The 22,770-nt window shown below is 43.6% G+C and overlaps 1 protein-coding gene across 3 annotated transcripts in view; it reads left to right on the top strand.

Moving 5' to 3' along the window:
* SPOCK3 (SPARC (osteonectin), cwcv and kazal like domains proteoglycan 3) overlaps window positions 1-22,770 on the top strand; it is a 594,136-nt gene that overhangs the window by 426,281 nt on the left and 145,085 nt on the right. For all 3 annotated transcript variants that reach the window (XM_040418639.1, XM_040418640.1, XM_040418641.1), the window contains exon 5: window positions 9,102-9,228. In XM_040418639.1, the coding sequence (XP_040274573.1) occupies window positions 9,102-9,228 (127 nt within the window). The remainder of the gene's footprint in view (window positions 1-9,101; window positions 9,229-22,770) is intronic.

The following is a 22,770-nucleotide window of genomic DNA, read 5'->3' as shown; positions in this document are numbered from 1 at the left end:
TTGGCACAAGTTAGCGGAAATAGATTTTTTTTTGTTTTTTCTTACAAAGTCTCATATTCCACTCACTTGTGACAAAAAATAAAATCTCACATGAACTCACCATACTCCTCACGGAATCCAAATGCGTAAATTTTTTTAGACATTTATATTCCAGACTTCTTCTCATGCTTTAGGGCCCCTAAAATGCCAGGGCAGTAAATATACCCCACATGTGACCCCATTTTGGAAAGAAGACACCCCAAGGTATTTTGTGAGGGGCATGGCGAGTTCATGTAAAATTTTATTTTTTGTCACAAGTTAGCGGAAAGGGAGACTTAGAGATAAAAAACAAAAAAACAAAAATTTCTGCTAACTTGTGCCAAAAAAAAAAAAATACGGAATACCTTGGGGTGTCTTCTTTCCAAAATAGGGTCACATGTGGGGTATTTATACTGCCCTGGCATTTTAGGGGCCCTAAAGCGTGAGAAGTCTGGAATCCAAATGCCCTCCTAAAAGATACTCATTGGAATTTGGGCTCCTTTGCGCACCTAGGCTGCAAAAAAGTGTCACACATGTGGTATCGCTGTACTCAGGAGAAGTAGGGAAATGTGTTTTGGGGTGTCTTTTTACATATACCCATGCTGGGTGAGATAAATATCTCCCTATAATGACAACTTTGTATAAAAAAATGGGAAAAGTTGACTTTTACAGAGATATTTCTCTCACCCAGCATGGGTATATGCAAAAATACACCCCAAAACACATTGCCCTACTTCTTCTGAGTACGGCGATACCACATGTGTGACACTTTTTTGCAGCCTAGGTGGGCAAAGGGGCCCAAATTCCAATGAGTACTTTTAGGATTTTACAGGGCATTTTTTACACATTTGGATTCCAGACTTCTTCTCACGCATTAGGGACCCTAAAATGCCAGGGCAGTATAACTACCCCACAAGTGACCCCATTTTGGAAAGAAGACACCCAAAGGTATTTCGTGATGAGCATAGTGAGTTCATGGAAGTTTTTATTTTTTGTCACAAGTTAGTGGAATATGAGATCATCATTTTCCGCTAACTTGTGACAAAAAATAAAAACTTCCATGAACTCACTATGCCTATCAGTGAATACCTTAGGGTGTCTACTTTCCGAAATGGGGTCATTTGTGGGGTGTTTGTACTGTCTGGCCATTGTAGAACCATGACAGGTGCTCAGAAAGTCAGAGCTGCTTCAAAATGCGGAAATTCACATTTTTGTACCATAGTTTGTAAACGCTATAACTTTTACCCAAACCATTTTTTTTTTTTAAGACATGTAGAACAATAAATTTATAGAAAAACTTATATAGAAATGTGATGACGTCACCAAAAGAGAAGACGTCATCGGCGCAGGCGCACTGAGGGAGTGCTGAGGAGGCGAGTCTCCTTATCTTAGAGCGCCTGCGCCGAATCAACACAGGCGCGCGATTTTTGAAATGCTGACAGGGCTGGCCGGAGGAGGACATCGCGGCTGGCCCTGTCAATCAACAGAAGGAGGGGGCGGTTTTCTGCGGCTGCTACCCGCAAGTAGACGCCCTACTTGCTGGTAGAAAGGTAATTAGCATATCATAAAAGTATGTTTTTTGCTAAATCTACTGAACGAAAATTATTAATAACATAATGTATGGCAATATGGCAGGATAGGGATTATAAATACACACAAAAAAAAAAAGAGTTTAGTGGGGTGACAGAAGCCCTTTAAGACGAGCAGGAAGTGGAGGATCCACAAACAACCAGTAAAGAACTCCAGAAGGAAAATATCAAACGCAAAGTCAGCAGTAAGAGGCGGACTTAAATAGAGCCTCCTAAACAGCTAACAAGCAGAACCTGTGGAGAGATGGGATCCAGCCCACAACAACAAACAGAAAGGAAACACAGAAATACCTGTCAGATAGACTCACGTGCTGCAAGTCTATCCGATCTTCTCAGATCTCTCACAGTGACACATGCCTTATATCAGCCCCACATGCCATATATCAGGCCCCGTACAATTTATCAGCCCCAATGCCTTATATCAATCAGCCCCCATGCTATTTATCAGCTCTCATGCCTCATATCAATCAGCCTTCATGCCATTCATCAGCCCATAATGCCCCATAAAACGCAGTGACATTTTCCCCCCACTTTTTCCCCACTCAAATAACCTTTGTCCTGCAACCTGTGCTAGAAATAAGCCTTATATAGGCATATTTCTGGATATTAAATGATATCCTGTATGTCTATATTGATAGAGTCTGAACCTAAATGATTTAAAGCAACTACACTTCTGTACTAATAGACAGATATAGTTTTTTTTGTGTGCAGAGAGCGCTGTGTATGCAGAGAAGGAAAAAAAAAAAAAAGTTTCACATGTAAAAAAAAAAAGTCCCCAAGTAAGGAATGAAAAAAAAAAGTTAAAAATAGAAAAAATAAAAAAAAGTATACATATTAGGTATTGCCGCGTCCGTAAAAACCAGCTCTATAAAAATATCACATGACCTAACCCCTCGGGTGAACACCGTAAAAAAAAAAAAAAAAAAACGGTGTCAAAACAAGCAATTTTTGTCACCTTGCATCACAAAAGGTGCAACACCAAGTGATGAAAAACGCGTATGTCCCACAAAATAGTACCAATAAAACCGTCACCTCATCCCGCAAAAAATTAGCCCCTACATAAGAAAATCTCTCAAAAAATAAAAAAACTATAGCTCTTAGAACATGGAGACACTAAAACATCATTTTTTTGGTTTCAAAAATGCTATTATTGTGTTAAAGTGAAACAAATAAAAAAAAGTATACATATTAGGTATTGTCGCGTCCGTAAAAACCAGCTCTATAAAAATATCACATGACCTAACCCCTCGGGTGAACACCGTAAAAAAAAATTAAAAAAAATGTGTCAAAACAAGCAATTTTTGTCACCTTGCATCACAAAAGGTGCAACACCAAGTGATCAAAAACGCGTATGTCCCACAAAATAGTACCAATAAAACCGTCACCTCATCCCACAAAAAATGAGCCCCTACATAAGAAAATCTCTCAAAAAATAAAAAAAACTATAGCTCTCAGAACATGGACACATTAAAACATAATTTTTTTGTTTCAAAAATGCTATTATTGTGTAAAACTTTAATAAATGAGAAAAAGTATACATATTAGGTATCGCCACGTCCGTAACAATCTGCTCTATAAAAATGTCACTTGACTGAACCCCTCAGGTGAACCCTGTAAAAATAAATAAATAGAAACTGTGCTAAAACAACCAATTTTTTGGTCACCTTGCCCCATAAAGTGTTATAATGAATGATCAAAAAATCATATGTACCCAAAAATAGTACTAATAAAACTGGCACCTTATCCCCTAGTTTCCAAAATGGGGTCACTTCTTGGGAGTTTCTACTGTAAGGGTGCATCAGGGGGCTTCAAATGGGACATGGCATCTAAAAACCATGTGGAGTTCCTTTTCTTCTGCGCCCTGCCGTGTGCCCATACAGCAGTTTATGACCACATGTGGGGTGTTTCTGTAAACCGCAGAATCTGGGTAATAAATATTGAGTTTTGTTTGGCTGTTAACCATTGATGTGTTAAAGAAAAAAATTTATTAAAATGGAAAATCTGCCAAAAAAGTGAAATTTAAAAATTTGATCTCCATTTTCCTTTAATTCTTGTGGAACGCCTAAAGGGTTAACAAAGTTTGTAAAATCGGTTTTGAATACCTTAAGGGGTGTAGTTTCTACAATGGGGTCATTTATGGGGGTATCCACTATGTAGGCCCCACAAAGTGACTTCAGACCTGAACTGGTCCTTAAAAAGTGGGTTTTGGCAATTTTCTTAAAAATTTGAAGAATTGCTTCTAAACTTCTAAGCCTTCTAACGTCCTAAAAAAATAAAATGACATTTCCAAAATGATGCCAACATACAGTAGACATATGGGGAATGTTAAATAATAAATATTTTATGAGGTATCACTTTCTGTTTTAAAAGCAGAGAAATTGCAATTTAGAAAATTGCAAATTTTTCTAATTTTTGGGTAAATTTGGGATTTTTTCATAAATAAAGGTGAAATATTTTGACTCAAATTTATGACTATCATGAAGTACAATGTGTCACGAGAAAACAATCTCTGAATGACTTGGATAAATAAAGGCGTTCCAAAGTTATTACCACATAAAGTGAGATATGTCAGTTTTGCAAAATTTGGCCTGGTCAGGAAGGGGGGAAATGGCCCAGATGGCAGGTGGTTAACAATCACCACAGTTCTGCAAAGATGAGACAATTCTTTTGAGTAGCTTTTTTTTTGCAGACTGTACTTCTAAACCTCAAAGCTTTTATCTCTGGGGTTGTGGTCCTCTTCTACCTATAGGCCTACAAGCACTGCTCTAATGTCCAAATGGCCAGTCTGCCTCTGGTTCTGACAGTGGTGTACATAATTGGAAACTACACTTTGATGTCACATAGGAAACCTAGTGATGCCATTATTGTATTTTCCGATATAGTCAGGATATCATGGACTAGAGAAGTCCAGACAGCTATCTGCTCATGAGAAAAAAATAGGGGGTTGGGTCAGCACAACCTGTGTGTAGGTGCACATCACTATGGCGAAATACATATACAAACGGAAAATGCAAATGTGATCGCACACTACATCCAGCACTCTGCCCTCCATGCTGGATGAGACATTGGTTTATATTTTGGCCAAAGCATAGTAAGCCACTCACCGCGTCAAGGTTGTCTCATGAGTGGTCCCTAACTCTTGTTCCTACCTGTTCATGGGCCATGACAGCCACATAAAATCCAGGGGATGCAGGTCAGCATGCAAGCCAAGTACACTTTGCTTGTAACCCCGTCCGGTGCCATTACAGCTTTCATCGGATCCAGGGATGCAAGTACCAACATGCATGCTAAACCCACCATATACTTCTCCTGGAGCCAGATGGCTAATGGTAGGTTCTATATAGGCAGACTCAGTTTCATACTGACTTTAAAACCAGCCTCCAGGACAGATTAACTGGTCAGGTGTGCAATGACTCCAAGGAGATCGCCACGCCTCCAATATATACTACAAAGAAAAAAATAGGGGGTTGGGTCAGCACAACCTGTGTGTAGGTGCACATCACTATGGCGAAATACATATACAAACGGAAAATGCAAATGTGATCGCACACTACATCCAGCACTCTGCCCTCCATGCTGGATGAGACATTGGTTTATATTTTGGCCAAAGCATAGTAAGCCACTCACCGCGTCAAGGTTGTCTCATGAGTGGTCCCTAACTCTTGTTCCTACCTGTTCATGGGCCATGACAGCCACATAAAATCCAGGGGATGCAGGTCAGCATGCAAGCCAAGTACACTTTGCTTGTAACCCCGTCCGGTGCCATTACAGCTTTCATCGGATCCAGGGATGCAAGTACCAACATGCATGCTAAACCCACCATATACTTCTCCTGGAGCCAGATGGCTAATGGTAGGTTCTATATAGGCAGACTCAGTTTCATACTGACTTTAAAACCAGCCTCCAGGACAGATTAACTGGTCAGGTGTGCAATGACTCCAAGGAGATCGCCACGCCTCCAATATATACTACAAAGAAAAAAATAGGGGGTTGGGTCAGCACAACCTGTGTGTAGGTGCACATCACTATGGCGAAATACATATACAAACGGAAAATGCAAATGTGATCGCACACTACATCCAGCACTCTGCCCTCCATGCTGGATGAGACATTGGTTTATATTTTGGCCAAAGCATAGTAAGCCACTCACCGCGTCAAGGTTGTCTCATGAGTGGTCCCTAACTCTTGTTCCTACCTGTTCATGGGCCATGACAGCCACATAAAATCCAGGGGATGCAGGTCAGCATGCAAGCCAAGTACACTTTGCTTGTAACCCCGTCCGGTGCCATTACAGCTTTCATCGGATCCAGGGATGCAAGTACCAACATGCATGCTAAACCCACCATATACTTCTCCTGGAGCCAGATGGCTAATGGTAGGTTCTATATAGGCAGACTCAGTTTCATACTGACTTTAAAACCAGCCTCCAGGACAGATTAACTGGTCAGGTGTGCAATGACTCCAAGGAGATCGCCACGCCTCCAATATATACTACAAAGAAAAAAATAGGGGGTTGGGTCAGCACAACCTGTGTGTAGGTGCACATCACTATGGCGAAATACATATACAAACGGAAAATGCAAATGTGATCGCACACTACATCCAGCACTCTGCCCTCCATGCTGGATGAGACATTGGTTTATATTTTGGCCAAAGCATAGTAAGCCACTCACCGCGTCAAGGTTGTCTCATGAGTGGTCCCTAACTCTTGTTCCTACCTGTTCATGGGCCATGACAGCCACATAAAATCCAGGGGATGCAGGTCAGCATGCAAGCCAAGTACACTTTGCTTGTAACCCCGTCCGGTGCCATTACAGCTTTCATCGGATCCAGGGATGCAAGTACCAACATGCATGCTAAACCCACCATATACTTCTCCTGGAGCCAGATGGCTAATGGTAGGTTCTATATAGGCAGACTCAGTTTCATACTGACTTTAAAACCAGCCTCCAGGACAGATTAACTGGTCAGGTGTGCAATGACTCCAAGGAGATCGCCACGCCTCCAATATATACTACAAAGAAAAAAATAGGGGGTTGGGTCAGCACAACCTGTGTGTAGGTGCACATCACTATGGCGAAATACATATACAAACGGAAAATGCAAATGTGATCGGACGGGGTTACAAGCAAAGTGTACTTGGCTTGCATGCTGACCTGCATCCCCTGGATTTTATGTGGCTGTCATGGCCCATGAACAGGTAGGAACAAGAGTTAGGGACCACTCATGAGACAACCTTGACGCGGTGAGTGGCTTACTATGCTTTGGCCAAAATATAAACCAATGTCTCATCCAGCATGGAGGGCAGAGTGCTGGATGTAGTGTGCGATCACATTTGCATTTTCCGTTTGTATAGCTATCTGCTCATATTGATATTGTAATGGTATATCTATGCCAATATTATGTGGAAATGTGTGAAGGTCCGCAGTTACTGGTAATCCTGTTGAGTATGGATCATGTATAAGTGTGTGATTTTATGGAGGGAAGACAACCAGACAAAGGGGTTTCTAGATTTTTTTTTTGTTTGTTTGTTTTTACATTTCTTTCCGAACCTGTGGTACCTGTGGAAACATACATACCCACCTGTCACACCGCACGTCTTCTTCTTATCCATTCTTTCAGATATTTACTGCAGACTGCAACCATCTGTTGCACAGCACATGCGCAATGGACCTACATGGACCTAAATCAGGCTATGTTCCTGCACATCTATCTGTGGCGCAGGATATGCGCACTAGGCAGTTTAGATCGTAGGTAATGTCTAAGTTCCAGCGCATGCTCAGTTAGTCCACTACCGAGTGTTGCTGCTGAAGTTTTGCACATCACATCATAACAGCCACTCCCCCAGACACTGTGATTGGATAAGGGGTATGATTGAGATGGTGTGTCAGGTCGTGGGATTGGATGGAGACAGGCGCATCAACACTTACCCACATGACGTCTCTTGAATTTATTGGTTCTTTCAGGTGTCAACTATGTTTGAGAGGTTATTTATACCTCGGTTGTGGCGTTCCTTATTCAATGCTGCCCCGAATCAGAAAGTCAGTGACCTCAGTGGGGAGACTGCACACCCCTGCAAGGGCAAAACAAAACACACACACATTAGCCATCAAAAGACAGGGAACAGTATATTTTTAATTCCTTTTTGTCTGTCTCACACAAACAGTTTTAATAGTGACGATTAAAAGTTATATTTTACTGTGATATAACCATCTGGGTCAAGTTGGTATTTAGTCCGTAAGGCTTTATTGTGTACAGTATTATGTATACAGTTTCATTATAGTATTGGGCAATAACTGTGGATAAAGAATACTAAAAAGCCCAAATTAAAGATTATATTATATTTTTATATTATAAATATTTTAACACAAGTGTTTTCCATTTTTAGCAGTTAATTCATCATAACACTAGATGTTCTTAGGACTAAATAAATTCATGCAGATTATAAAAATGCATCTACGTATCCAGTGAGTGTTGTATTCAGTTGTTTTTCAGTGTTAACTTTTTATGCACACATTTATTTTTATATTATGTGGATTTAATTTTGATTTTATCAGCCATATTTGGTTTGATTAAATGTACAGGCCTACCTTTTTTATTTTAAATCTGTATAAGGTCACATTCACATAGTCATATTACAGCTCCATTTTGTATGGATCTATAATTATTCCACTATATAGAGTCTCTATTGACTCTAATTTCATACAAAATTGTGGCATGCATGTTGCATGGGTCTTTTGACTAGAAACATTGATGTTTTTTCCCCGTTTCTCTGTAATTTTTTTCCCATAGACTTTTTTTTCTGCTTCAAACGAAACGCATGTGCAGCATTTTAATGCCGTTTTTGCGTGTCATTTAAAAAAAAAGATTTTTCCCATACAACTCTACAGAAGGAGTGAAATTACAGGGAAGCCACATACTTTCTTCTAGTAAAATGCTAGACATGAAAAAATGCCATTATAAAAAACTCCAAGTGCTAAAAAAACATAATGGTCAAAAAATGCATAATGCATAAAGAAAACTATTTAAAGAAACACTGATCAATTCAGATGTGTTTTTTAGGGCTTTTTTTGTCCCAAAAATGCCAGGACATCATCACCTGTGTTTGGAAGAACCCTAATATACAAACTGTCATGCCAGCTGTTAACAAATAGACTACAGCTAGTCCAGCAAAAAACTAACTCTTGTATATCTCTGCTAATACAAAACAAAAAAATGTTCATAATACTGCAATGAAATATGAAAATCTAGTTTAGTCTTGAATCCCAAAATGGCTTGGTCTTAAAATGTACTAGTTAAGGATGTATAATTTTGTTAACATTTGTAGTATCAAATTTGGGGTTACTTTTGCAGATTGATCAATTCCTGTTATGGATTTTACTTGTAAATTGTGCTGAGCGCTGATTAATAGAAATGTATGTTTATTACACTGTGTCAAACTAATTGAAATATTTGTCTGCATTGACATTAGTAATCAATGCTATTTTATTACAGCATGAAAGAAGCTGGATTAAGCTACAAGTACTGGAGAGGTGTCCCTCTTTCTTCCAGTTGCAAACAGTGTCCAGCAGCTTATTCCAATCCTGTATGTGGATCTGATGGCCATTCATATTTATCTAAGGTAAGAAATCAATTATCATACATGTTATGAATGCAACAGTTCTCACTTGCAGATCAAAGAAGAGGGGCTGTAAAACAGTTTAATGCAGAGAGCACTATACTGCTTATAAGCCACAGCCTCCTCCTCCTCACCTTACTGGCGGCTCGTTTCTGTGTCACTTCCGGGCGCCTGTACGCACGTGAGTATACGGTCTCTGCCTCTCATCGGCATCGATGTCTACATCCCAGCGTTCACGTCTTCCAGCGGTAAGATCGGGGCCTTGCGGCTTCATTCCTGGGCAGGGGGGGAGGGATCGTCACCGACACGCCGCACGTTGTTACCTGCACGTCTCGGCGGGCGGCAGAGCCGGTTTCCATGTGTTGAGAGCCGCGCTCTGCTACCTTAGGTTGTCCCAGCATGCCATCTGCTGGTCGGCGGTGTTATTACAGCTTACATTTGCCTGTCATGTCTTGATACATTCTGGTTATGGTTGTGTAGTATTACAGTGGTAAAAAAAAAAAAAAAAAAGGGGGTGGAAAAGGTGTGTTACAGAAAAAAATAAAATAATAATAAATTAAAGGGGTTAAAAATGATAAGGAGTGTTTTATATGTATATCCGGTATTGTTACATCATAGGACGGGGCAGTACATAGGCTATATTCAGTCCCATCAGGCTTATGTCTGGCTGCACAGGGACTTTTAACGGTCTTTCATCCTCTCAGTCTGGCCGGCGGTGTGTCGGCTCCTTTAGGTAAGGGAGCACCACCGCACCGGAACGTTTCTGCCTGGCAGCATCGGCTTCCCACGCGGCAGTCTTTCAGGTTGCAGGAGTCAGCGCGACTCCGCTCTCGCCGTGCTCGTAGTGAGGCAGGGGTGCATGCAAGGCTGTTTTGCTTCTGGTAGGCTCTTGATTCATCTGGTCTGCTGGAGCTTCCAGGCAGCAGGTGATAGTGGTTCAAAGGAAAATAAATAAAAATAAATTGGGTGTGGGTTGAGAAAAAAAGTGTCAGTTTAATAAAAAAAAATATATATAATAATAATAATAAAAATCGGCTCCCCATGCGGCAGACTCTCAGGTTGCAGGAGTCAGCGTGACTTCGCTCTCGACACATTGTAATGTATAGCACAGGCCGCCGTGCTTGTAGTGAGGCAGGGGTGCATGCAAGGCAGTTTTGCTTCTGGTAGGCTCTTGATTCATCTGGTCTGCTGCAGCCTCCAGGCAGCAGATGATAAAAATAAAAAAAGTGGGAGTTTAGGAAGAGAGAGAAAAAAAAGGGGGGCAGTTTGAAGAAAAAAAAAAATCATATACAAGGGAACTCTTTAGGCTGCGTTCACACGGGCGAGATTTCCGCGCGGGTGCAATGCGGTAGGTGAACGTATTGCACTTGCACTGAATCCCAACCCATTAATATCAATGGGGCTGTTCAGATGAGCAGTGATTTTAACGCATCACTTTTGCGTTGTGTTAAAATCGCAGCATGCTCTATATTCTGCGTTTTTCACGCAATGCAGGCCCCATAGAAGTGAATGGGGTTGCGTGAAAATCGCAAGCATCCGCAAGCAAGTGCGGATGCGGTGCGATTTTTACGCACGGTTGCTAGGAGACGATCGGGATGGAGACCCGATCATTATTATTTTGCCTTATACCATGGTTATAAGGGAAAATAATAGCATTCTGAATACAGAATGCATAGTAAACTAGCGCTGGAGGGGTTAAAAAAAATTATAATAATTTAACTCACCTTAATCCACTTGATCGCGTAGCCCGGCATCTCCTTCTGTCTCCTTTGCTGAACAGGACCTGTGGTGAGCATTAATTACAGGTAAAGGACCTTTGGTGACATCACATGATCTTTTACCATGGGCATTCCAAGCTTCGCCGCCTCCAAGCACAACGTCTTAGTGCATGTTATTAAGAAGTTGGGCAGATGGCAGTCGGCTTGTTATGCACGATATATACCAAATCCGCAGTGTGAAATGTTTAATGCTTTCAGGAATCTGGTATTGTAATTTAGTTAATAACACTATTGTCCTGAGCTATGGTTGTTATTTTTGGCCCCTTTAGCCTACCCTCCATACAGCAGTCTCGGCATACCCCTACTGCTTAGTATAGTAGGTAGGGGTACTTATCTTGAGCCGACCCGAATACAAGTTAAAGGCAAATGGCTATTTGCCGCATTTGTGTGAGGGGAGGCGGGACTATACTGCTTATAAACCGCAGCCTCCCGCTCACCTTACCGGCGGCTCGTTTCTGCCCCATTCTCCCAAGTCCCCTTTTATTCTAACTACTCAATGGGGTGGGCCCCTTTAGCCTACCCTCCGTACAGCAGTCTCGGCATACCCCTACTGCTTAGTATAGTAGGTAGGTAGGCAGGTAGGCGTACTTATCTTGAGCCGACCCGAATACAATTAATATTTAATCTGTTCTTTGTAGTCCTAGGATCCTTTCTTCCTTGTAGTTAATTTTTCTATTATACCACTGTTGCCTTGTCTTCTCCTTCAAAGAGCCCCAAATTCCATGCTCATTTCTAGGGGTTAATGCCACCACTGTAATGTTCTCAGTGGTGGCCATGCAGCTCAGCCAGCTGCTCTGTTGGCCAGGTTTCAAAGGAGAAAGCGCGCACATATTGTTGTGCATGTGCAGTAATTTCCACCGCCACCTCGTCAGTGCTCAGCTTCGCCCCCAACAAGCAGGGAATCAAAGCCCTGAAAGCCATAATGGATCTTGAAACTAACTAGGTGAGACAACCCCTTTAATTTGTTAATTAATTACCATGACTATAAGATGCACTTAAAATGGGATTAAAAGTTCAGTGCATCTTTTAGTGTGAAGTTACTTTTTAAATACATCTTTTTCTGGCATCTACTAGGTCCCAGGCACATGCAGGATGGGTTAAATATGGCCCTATAGTGGTTGGGAAGGTCTTCTGAAACAGTACTAATCTCTATCTGTGTTGAGGATCTAGTTGGGTCAGCTATCCTTCTGCATTCTGTCAGCAATGTGGTGGCCTAGGACTAGGTGATGGGGGTCAAGCCCTCAGGCCATCAATGCAAAGGCTGGGTCACTAGAGGCCTTTGAACAGCAGCCAAGAGTCTATGCTAATCAGCTGAACTAAGTTTCATTCCTGATCTAGGCTCCATTGTTTACCATTGAATTGTAGTTGTAACCCTGTTATCTCTAGGACTGTGCAATTCAAGCGGTTCGAAATGTAGTACTTATTATATATTTCTGCTGGGATCACCAGTAAGAGGATCACAGTCTCTCCAGTGTGCTGATCTTCTGAATGCTCAGCTGAATCCACAGGATTTCACCACAGTTTACAAATGGTCCACATGTAATCCACACTATCCAAGAGAATACATGACACAAGCCGCGGACATAGTGAAATACCACCAGGATATGCACTCCACACAAGTTATTTATTATTCTCACAGAATTAAAAAAAGAGATCAAACGCATCAAATATGTCTGAGGTACACACCCAACTCGAAAATTGAGACTTATGTGATGTGTTTGATCTATTTTTTAATTCTGAGTATACTAAATAACTTGCGTGAAGTGGGTATCCTATACACTTGAATAGGAAGGAGCCATCCTATAGAAGTGAATGGGATGGGTTCTTGTAATTACACCTGTCACCGCCGCGATGTCGATGACGAGCAGGTAAACGATGAAGGGAAGGCTGCACCTGCACCAGTGCTGCCTTCTCTTCAACCAGCTGATCGACAGGGGTGCAGGGTATCGGACCCCCACCATCTGATAGTAATGACCTATTCTGAGAATCGGTCATCAATATTGCAATCCCAGAAAATCCCTTTAATTAATGAATACTGAAAAACAAAATACAATTAATCCACTATTTTCTCAGTTTTTCCCACAATCTTCTATGGTTGCCTATGTACATACTGCAGCTATAGGAAGCAGCGATTACTGTAAATTTGTCTTGAGCTCCCTATTATTTAGCCAGATGAGTTACATAGAAGGAGAGAACAAGTGTAATAGTATCAGTGTATAAATGCCACTTCTTTAACATACACATATACCTTCTTCATTATTGTAAAGACCACTATTTGGTTGGACACATTTTATTTTCTTCCAACTAAAACTTAGTTACATCTTATAGTCCAGAAAATATGGTAATTAATTGACTAATTAATTAATACTTAGTTTAATTAGAGTAATTGCTACAGAGGTGGGTGGCAGCCACTGATGCTGTAACGGGGTTCCGAAGGTGCACTCGGTCCCCCATTACCCGCAGACCTGTTGCTTAGCTTTAGGAATGAGGATCTGTGTTTGACCTCATTCCCAGGGCGGCTTTACTGCTGGGTGGTTCCCTGCTCCTAAGCCTGCCTTGAGCACCGAACTGATCACTCGGTGCTCAACTGGTTGGTCTGTCGGTCATGTGACGCTGGCCACGTCACATGACCCTCACTCCCCACTATAAATACAGGCAGCCTGCTAGCCACAGGTTGCCTGTTAATTTCTAGTTTCCTGGCTATTTGTTGGACTACTGAATACTCACCTGATTCCGTTCCCTGACGATCCTTTGCCTGCTCCTCCTGTACTGCGTATCCGTCCTGGTATTGTGACCTCGGCTCCCACTTGACTACTCTCTTAGGACTCCTCTTGTACTTCTCTACTCTCCAGGTATTTGACCCCGGCTTCTCCTGACCATTCTTTGCTTAACCCTTTGTACTGCGTAGCTCTCTTGGTTCTGACCCGGTCCGTTCATGTTCCGTATTTTGTCTTGTCTGTCTTCCCTGCACGTATCCTAAGTTAGGGACTGTCGTCCAGTTGTCCCCTGTCATCAGGACTCGTGAGGCAAGTAGGCAGGGCCAGGGGTGAGGGTGGAGCGCAGTGGTCACCATTCTTCCCCCTGTGTGTGTGTGGACGTGACCGTTACAGATGCTCAACTCACGTCCCAGCTTTTTGTGTCCCGGTGATGTGGATCTGCTACCTGTTTTTCCTGTTCCAACAGCCACAGTCACCAAGGTAGCTCTGTCCCTCCATGCAGGCTTCGGCTTGTTTGCCGTCATGGTCTCTCCTTTTCTGCCCATAGGGCAAGTGTGCATGTTCCCTCTGCTCTTAAAAGGCCAGCGCTCATGTACCCTACTCTGCTCCAAACTATGGCTAGCTTCCTCAGTGAATTTAGGGCATCGATCCCTGTGTAAGGATGCTCAAGCAATAGGTTCTCTAGCTTTCTAGTTCTTGCAAAAATGTGGTATTCTGTTATCTGCCACTTTACGTTTTCTGGATTTTGACTCTCCACTGCCTGACCTGACCTGTGTCTGACCTCATATCGACCCTCCACTGCCTGCCCTGACCTTCAACCGTTTACTTTATTGCATGTACTCTGCCTGCCCTGACCTCGGCCTGTTCCTGACTACAATTTTGTCTGTTTCCTCTGTGCCCTGCATCAGTGTCTCTGATCCCTGTGGGTCCGCTGTCACTTATACAAAGACTGAGCCAGGAGGAACCGGCCTGGTGGTTCCCCTGCCACAAAGTCCAGATCCCTGTAAAGGAGTTAAATGGTGAAAAACAGTATAATACCCTCAGGAGTAGTCCAAAGTCAAATAAGTTGGTTGACACTGTGGTGAAACACTGACTGCCATAACAGTAATCATCTTCCATGGTGCTACTCCAGAGCTGCCATCAGGGCAGTGCAGATTACGCTGTAGTCAAGGGCCTACACTAATAAGTGTACATACATTCTCGCACAATTACACTACCAAATTTATGGACCTCATTTGATATGTGATAATATGATATATATTACAAAGGCTCCATTGAGAGAGCTGAAATGCTGCATTGCTGTTGGGTGTAAAAAAAATTCACCTTTTCACTTGAAGACTGAAGTGCTGCCTTCATTTTTGTGCTTCAATTCATCGTTCCATATTCAGGAACCGTTGTGGGATTTGCACCTGGCATACCTAGAGTGCTGCTGTTATTTATTTCTTCGGTTTTTATGAGTCAGCAGCATAAAAAACAACCAGCACTGCCAGGTGGAGAGGATTACCTCTGTCTGACAGTGGAGCTCATAAGGTCTGTGTGCTGTGATCTGAGCGCTGTGTTGGGATCCGCAGCTTGAGTCGGGCTGGAAGGCTCAGACCCCTGTGAGGGTGAACAAACCGCCTAACGCCTGCCTGTGGACTTGACAAAGCAGAACTTCCAATAGGGTGTGAAGTAACACCCAGGAAAAAAGGTGACTGTTTTGTATATGAACTTTTCATGTGTGTGAACGATCACCAAACAACTTGCGTTTTGGTTTTTGCTTTCATGTGTTAATAAAGACTGATTTTTTGAACCAAGAACTTGTACTTTGCCTCTGTGCTGCACCCGCTAATCTTAACTACCAGAGCGAAACCCCACAATATAAATATATCATCATCATCAGTATCGAATTGGTGGGGCTCATCCATGGATGTGCAGTACACTTGTTTTTGGCTCTGCTGAGACTTGGATCTGTATTGTGCATGTGCCAATTTGCCCCCCAGTTGCCAACCGAATATGCATCAAACAGCCAAAGAAAGCCTTGACTAGATTACTGTATTGGGCCAAGATATTTTAAATGCTAACCAGTTGGTTTAAAGCAGCAAATGATACATAAGGATCGAAATACAAAACATAAAAGAGGTTTGACATATCAGCAAAGAGACCTATACTAATAAGGTTGTTCTTAAACTTGCGGCGTTAATTCATATATTGGCACATGCACAATACAGACCCAAATCTCGGCAGGGCCAAAAACAAGTGTACTGCTCATCCATGGCTGACCCCCCCCCCCCCCCCACCAATTTAAAACTGATGACCTATCTTGAGAATAGGTTATCGATATCTGTCACCCAGAGAACCCCCTTTATAGGAAGTTTGTCAAAGCTCTTGATTAGGCTGAACTGCTGAAAGCACTACGAAGGGACGTAGGAAGAATGTACAGCTACATACATGTATATATTATAGCATGCAAATAGAATATATTTAATACAGTAAACTAATAGAGTTGAGCGGACACCTGAATGTTCGGGTTCGGCAGGTTCGGCCGAACTTGAAAAAAAAAGTTCGGGTTCGGGACCCGAACTTGACCCCGAACCCGAACACCATTGAAGTCAATGGGGACCCGAACTTTTGGCCACTAAAATGGCTCTAAAATAGCCCTGGAAAGAGCTAGAGGGCTGCAAAAGGAAGCAAAATGTGCTTAAGAGCATGGCAAATGCTCTGCAAACAAATGTGGATAGGGAAATGAATTAAAAAAACATAAAAGACCTTAAAAAAATAAAAATTAGGAATGATGTAGGAGGAAGAGGTTGAGGAGGCGGTGAATGGGTGGATTTGGCAGTGTAGGCGGAATAGGTAGCCAACACAGATGTGTGTTATTTTACATTTTTACATAGGGGCATCCCCCAAAATATTGAGACATATAAAAAGAAAAGGAATAAGTGCACTTGAGTACAAGGATGGATGGTTGAGGTTGTTAGAACTGTCTATTCTGCACAAGGTACAGACAAGTCTTGTGGGATCCAGGCCTGGTTCATTTTAATGAACGTGAGCTTCTCCACGTTGGCTGTGGACAGGTGGCTGCGTCTGTCTGTATTGACGCCTCCTGCCGTGCTAAATACACGTTCAGAGAGTACACTGGCTGCAGGGCAGGCCAGCACCTCCAAGGCATACAGGGCAAGCTCTGGCCATGTGGACAATTTGGAGACCCAGAAGTTGAATGGGGCAGAACCATCAGTCAGTACGTGTAGGCGTGTGCACAGGTACTAGTCCACCATGTTGTTCAAATGCTGCCTCCTGCTAAGACGTTCCATATCAGCAGTTGGGGCCGGTTGTTGCGGCGAGGTGACAAAGCTTTTCCACATGTCGGCCATGCTAACCCTGCCTTCTGAGGTGCTGGCACTGACACAGCTGTGTTGGCGACCTCTTCCTCCTCCACTGCCTTCGCCTTGTGCTTCCACTTGTCCCCCGGCGTCAGTCGGGAATGCTCTCAAGAGCGCGTCTACCAGCGTGCGCCTGTAGTCGCGCATCTTCCGATCACGCTCCAGTGAGGGAATTAAGGACGGCACATTGTCTTTGTAACGGGGATCCAGCAGGGTGGCCACCCAGCAGTCAGCACACGTTAAAATGTGGGCAACTCTGCTGTCGTTGCGCAGACACTGCAGCATGTAGTCGCTTATGTGTGCCAGGCTGCCCAGAGGTAAGGACAAGCTGTCCTCTTTGGGAGGCGTATCATCTGCGTCCTCCGTATCCCCCCAGCCACGCACCAGTGAGGGGCCCGAGCTGCGTTGGGTGCCACCCCGCTGTGAACATGCTTCATCCCCATCCTCCCCCTGCTCCTCGTCCTCCAGTAGTGGGCCCCAGCTGGCCAAATTTGTACCTGGCCTCTGCTGTTGCAAAAAAAAACCTCTGAGCCACTTCTAAAAGACTGGCCTGAAAGTGTTAGAGATGAGCCCTCTTCCTCCTCCTCGTCCTGGGCCACATCCTCTTCCGTCGTCGCCCTAAGTGTTTTCTCATTGAGACATAGAAGTGGTATTGTAACACTGATAACGGCGTCATCGCCACTGGCCATGTTGGTGGAGTACCCGAAACAGGGCACACAGGTCTCGCGCACAGACGGCCCGCACTTTATGCAGCAGCTCTGACATGTCGGGTAGTTGTGAATGAATTTCTGCACCACCAAATTCAGCACATGCGCCAGGCAAGGGATGTGCATCAAACCGGCTAGTCCCAGAGCTGCAACGAGATTTTGCCCATTATCGCACACCACCAGGCCGGGCTTGAGGCTCACTGGCAGCAACCACTTGTCGGTCTGTTGTTCTATACCCCGCCACAACTCCTACGAGGTGTGGGGCCTGTCCCCCAAACACATTAGTTTCAGAACGGCCTGCTGACGTTTACCCCTGGCTGTGCTGAAGTTGGTGGTGAAGGTCTGTCGCTGACCGGATGAGGAGGTGGTAGAAGAAGAGGAGGAAGCCGAGTAGGAAGAGGAGGCAACAGGAGGCAAAGAATGATGCCCTTCGATCCTTGGAGGCGGAAGGACGTGCGCCAAGCAGCTCTCTGCCTGGGGCCCAGCCGCCACTACATTTACCCAGTGTGCAGTTAGGGAGATATAGCGTCTCTGGCCGTGCTTACTTGTCCACGTATCTGTGGTTAGGTGGACCTTGCCACAGATGGCGTTGCGCAGTGCACAGTTGATTTTATCCGATACTTGGCTGTGCAGGGAGGGCACGGCTCTCCTGGAGAAGTAGTGGCGGCTGGGAACAACGTACTGTGGGACAGCAAGCGACATGAGCTGTTTGAAGCTGTCCGTCTCCACCAGCCTGAATAACAGCATTTCAAAGGCCAGTAATTTATAAATGCTGGCATTCAGGGCCAGGGATCGAGGGTGGCTAGGTGGGAATTTACGCTTTCTCTCCAAGGTTTGTGAGATGGAGAGCTGAACGTTTCCGTGTGACATGGTGGAGATGCTTGGTGACAAAGGTGGTGGTGTTGGTGGCACATCCTCTGTTTGCTGGGCGGCAGGTGCCAACGTTCATCCAGAGGCTTAGGAAGAGGCCGAGGCAGCAGCAGAAGAGGGAGCAGGAGGGGCCTGAGCCTTCTTGGTTTTGAAGGTGCATACTCCACTGCAGCCCGTGTCTTTCATGTAGATGCCTTGTCATACAGGTTGTGCTAAGGTTCAGAACGTTAATGCCTTGCTTTTGGCTCTGATGGCACAGCGTGCAAACCACTCGCGTCTTGTCGGCAGCACATTGTGTGAAGAAGTGCCATGCCAGGGAACTCCTTGAAGCTGCCTTTGGTGTGCTCGGTCCCTGGTGACAGTGGCCAGTAGCAGGCAAACTGTTTTGGCGACGGCTGCTCTGCTTTTGCACCCTGCTCCCTCTTTTGCTACGCTGTTGGCTCAGTCTCACCACTGCCTTTTCCTCCGAACTCTGAAAGTCAGTGGCACGACCTTCATTCCATGTGGGGTCTAGGACCTCATCGTACCCTGCATCGTCTTCCACCCAGTCTTCTTCCCTGACCTCCTTTTTGGTCTGCACACTGCAGAAAGACGCAGCAGTTGGCACCTGTGTTTCGTCATCATCAGAGACGTGCTGAGGTGGTATTCCCATGTCCTCATCAGGAAACATAAGTGGTTGTGCGTCAGTGCATTCTATGTCTTCCACCCCTGGGGAAGCGCTAGGTGGATGCCCTTGGGAAACCCTGCCAGCAGAGTCTTCAAACAGCATAAGAGACTGCTGCATGACTTGAGGCTCAGACAGGTTCCCCAATATGCACGGGGGATATGTGACAGACTAATAAGCATGGGTTTTAGGCGCCACCTGTGCGCTTTCTGCAGAAGACTGGGTGGGAGATAATGTGAACGTGCTGGATCCACTGTCGGCCACCCAATTGACTAGCGCCTGTACATGCTCAGGCCTTACCATCCTTAGAACGGCATTAGGCCCGACCAAATATCGCTGTAGATTCTGGCGGCTACTGGGACCTGAGGTAGTAGGTTCAGTAGGATGTGTAGCTGTGGCAGAACGGCTACGTCCTCTCCCTGCACCAGAGGCTCACCCAACACCACCACCACGACCATGACCACGTCCCTTATTAGATGTTTGCCTCATAGTTAGCGTTCACCAAGCAAAGTAAAAAGTGGTTAAGTCTGTTCAAAATAATTAACCGCCAATAAAAACCGTGATGTAGGGTATTGCACTAAAAATATATATTTTTAACTCTATATGACAGCGGTATTTGTGGCCTAAATTTCACAGTAACTTATGCACCTATAATCCCAGATGTGCAGTATATCAGAGGTTTTTTTTAACTCCAGTAAGCAAAAGCCGTATTTGTGGCCTAAATTTCACAGTAACTTATGCACCTCTAATCCCAGATGTGCAGTATATCAGAGATTTTTTTTTAACCCCAGTAAGCAAAAGTCGTATTTGTGGCCTAAATTTCACAGTCACTTCTGCACGTCTAATCCCAGATGTGCAGTATATTAAACAGAGGGGTTTGTTTCACCCAGTATGCCCCAGTATGCCAAAGCTGTATTTCTGGCCTAAATGTGATACTCACCTATGCACCTATAATCCTAGATGTGCACTATATTAAACAGATGGTTTTTTTTTCACCCCAGTATGCCCCAGTAAGCAAAAAGCCGTATTTCTGGCCTAAATTTCACAGTCACTTATGCACGTCTAATTCCAGATGTGCAGTATATCAGAGGGTTTTTTAACCCCAGTAAGCAAAAAGCTGTATTTGTGGCCTAAATGTGACACTCACTTATGCACCTATAATCCTAGATGTGCACTATATGAAACAGATGGGGTTTTTTCGCCCCAGTATGCCCCAGTATGAGAAAGCCGTATTTCTGGCCTAAATTTCACAGTCACTTATGCAGTGATGATCTTAGATGTGCACTATATGAAAAAAAGTTTTTTTTTAACCCCAGTGTCTCAAAGCAATATTTCTGGACTTGCAGAAATGCAGATATCCTGTGCTGGTGCACTATCGTTGCATAAAATGGCTGCTGATTATGTATTGATATTGACTAACTGAAGGAAAAAAAGTTCTCTTTCAGTAGTTGTTGGTTCAGGGCAGGCTTAAAACAATTGTGCACTGCACCCACAAAACACATTTGCTGTAGATCGCTGAGTAAAGAAGCAGTTCTTCATAAGATTTTTCCCTGATCTCTGCCTCACAGCAGCTGCAGCCTATCCCTACACTAATCCGAGCAGAGTGAAGGGCGGCGCTACGTGACTCCAGCTTAAATAGAGGCTGGGTCACATGCTGCAGTTGGCCAATCACAGCCATGCCAATAGTAGGCATGGCTGTGATGGCCTTTTGGGGCAAGTAGTAAGACGCTTGTTGATTGGCTGCTTTGCAGCCTTTCAAAAAATCTTTTACGTAAATGTTCAGGTCCGGGTGCCGAAAAAGCTAAAGTTCGGTACGAACCCGAACTTTACAGTTCGGGTTCGCTCAACTCTATAAACTAATAATGGACGTAACAATAAGGAATTCAGTAGCAGGACTATAAATAGGAGAATGCTGTGAACATCTGCTTAATATTGCACATAAAAATCAACTGTATACAGATCATATACTGTATGTAAATATCTGTTCACAATCTCATTTTGCAATAGATACATATTGTATCTAATAGTAATATAATACTGGACTACCTAAATTACCACATTATATAATGGCCAAATGAAGCAGAAGGACCAAACAAAGCTTTGTAAACTGTTTTGTTCACAATGTTTTGGAACGAAACCTTTCTATTGGTATGTGCAGTAGAATGTGAACACATCGACGGCTGTGAGACGGGCATTCCATATGGCTGTTTTTGATACGCTGTGATCCTACAGCTGTGCTGTTATTCTTATTTAGAAAACATTTGAGGCTTTTATTTATAACAGTTGCCTAAAAGAAAGTTTTCTTCTCACTTCTCACGCAAGAGAGAAAGTAGAACTGATTTTTCTGAAGGCTACATTTTAGCAACAATTTGAAAGACTCCAGCAAACAGATGGCATTAGAAGAAAATTGACTCTGCCTTGTAACTTTAGCTCTTGCATTATGATGTTTTCTTGGACTATAAAGCGGCATCTATGAATATATGTTTGTAAATTTTGTTAATTGCATGCTATAATATTACAGTTTCCAGGTAAATTATGCTTGATATATTTGTTAGCTTTTGTAAATGTAAAATGCTTTCATTGAAACATAAATGACTAGGTTGCAGGCAAAATTCATCCTTAAGCACTTCAAGACCACCCATTGACTATAAACGTCCTATGGGCAGTCGTTTATTCGTGCAGCTGCTGTGCTGGAGGAGCCCGCTGTCAGTGACAGCAGGGAACCCCAGAGAGAAGGCAGGGGCAGTTCCCAGCATTTTTAATTATTACTTCTTTACACATACTATTCATTTCATTATATGTTCTCTAATCTTAATAAGAAAGTTTTGTTTGTGTAATGTAACAGTGTTACCCCCGTGTCCAGCATCTGGGCTGGCTCTTCTACTTCTCCTGCTTGCACCAGATGCCAGTCAAGCTCCAGTGCACTGTGGTACTGTATTACCCAAGGCAGTCAGCACCTAAAGATGATTTCCAGAGTGACCAGTTTAAAGCTACTTTGTGGTCTGTAAACATTGCCTTTTAGGTGTAATATGCTTGTGTCTCTCTGTTGAGCCCATCTGTTTCTTGAGTGACTTATTGTTGCTGACTCTCTGACCTGCTTATTAGGCCTCATGCACACGACCGTATTTTGTTTCCGTGTCCGTTCCATTTTTTTTGCGGATATGATGCGGACCCATTCATTTCAATGGGTCCGCAAAAAATGCGGACAGCACATCGTGTGCTGTCCTCATCAGTATGTCCGTTCCGTTGCTCCGCAAAAAAAATAGTGCATGTCCTATTTTTTTCTAGTTTGCGGACAAGGTTAGGCATTATTACAATGGATCCGCAAAAAAAACGGATGCCATACGGAACGTCATCCGTTTTATTTTGCGGATCCGCAATTTGCGGACCGCAAAACACATACGGTCGTGTGCATGTAGCCTTACTCTGGATTGCTTAGGCTACTTT

This window comes from Bufo bufo, chromosome 2, assembly GCF_905171765.1.
Source record: "Bufo bufo chromosome 2, aBufBuf1.1, whole genome shotgun sequence".
Classification (NCBI taxonomy): Eukaryota; Metazoa; Chordata; class Amphibia; order Anura; family Bufonidae; genus Bufo; species Bufo bufo.
This window is presented reverse-complemented; position numbering and strand designations above follow the sequence as displayed.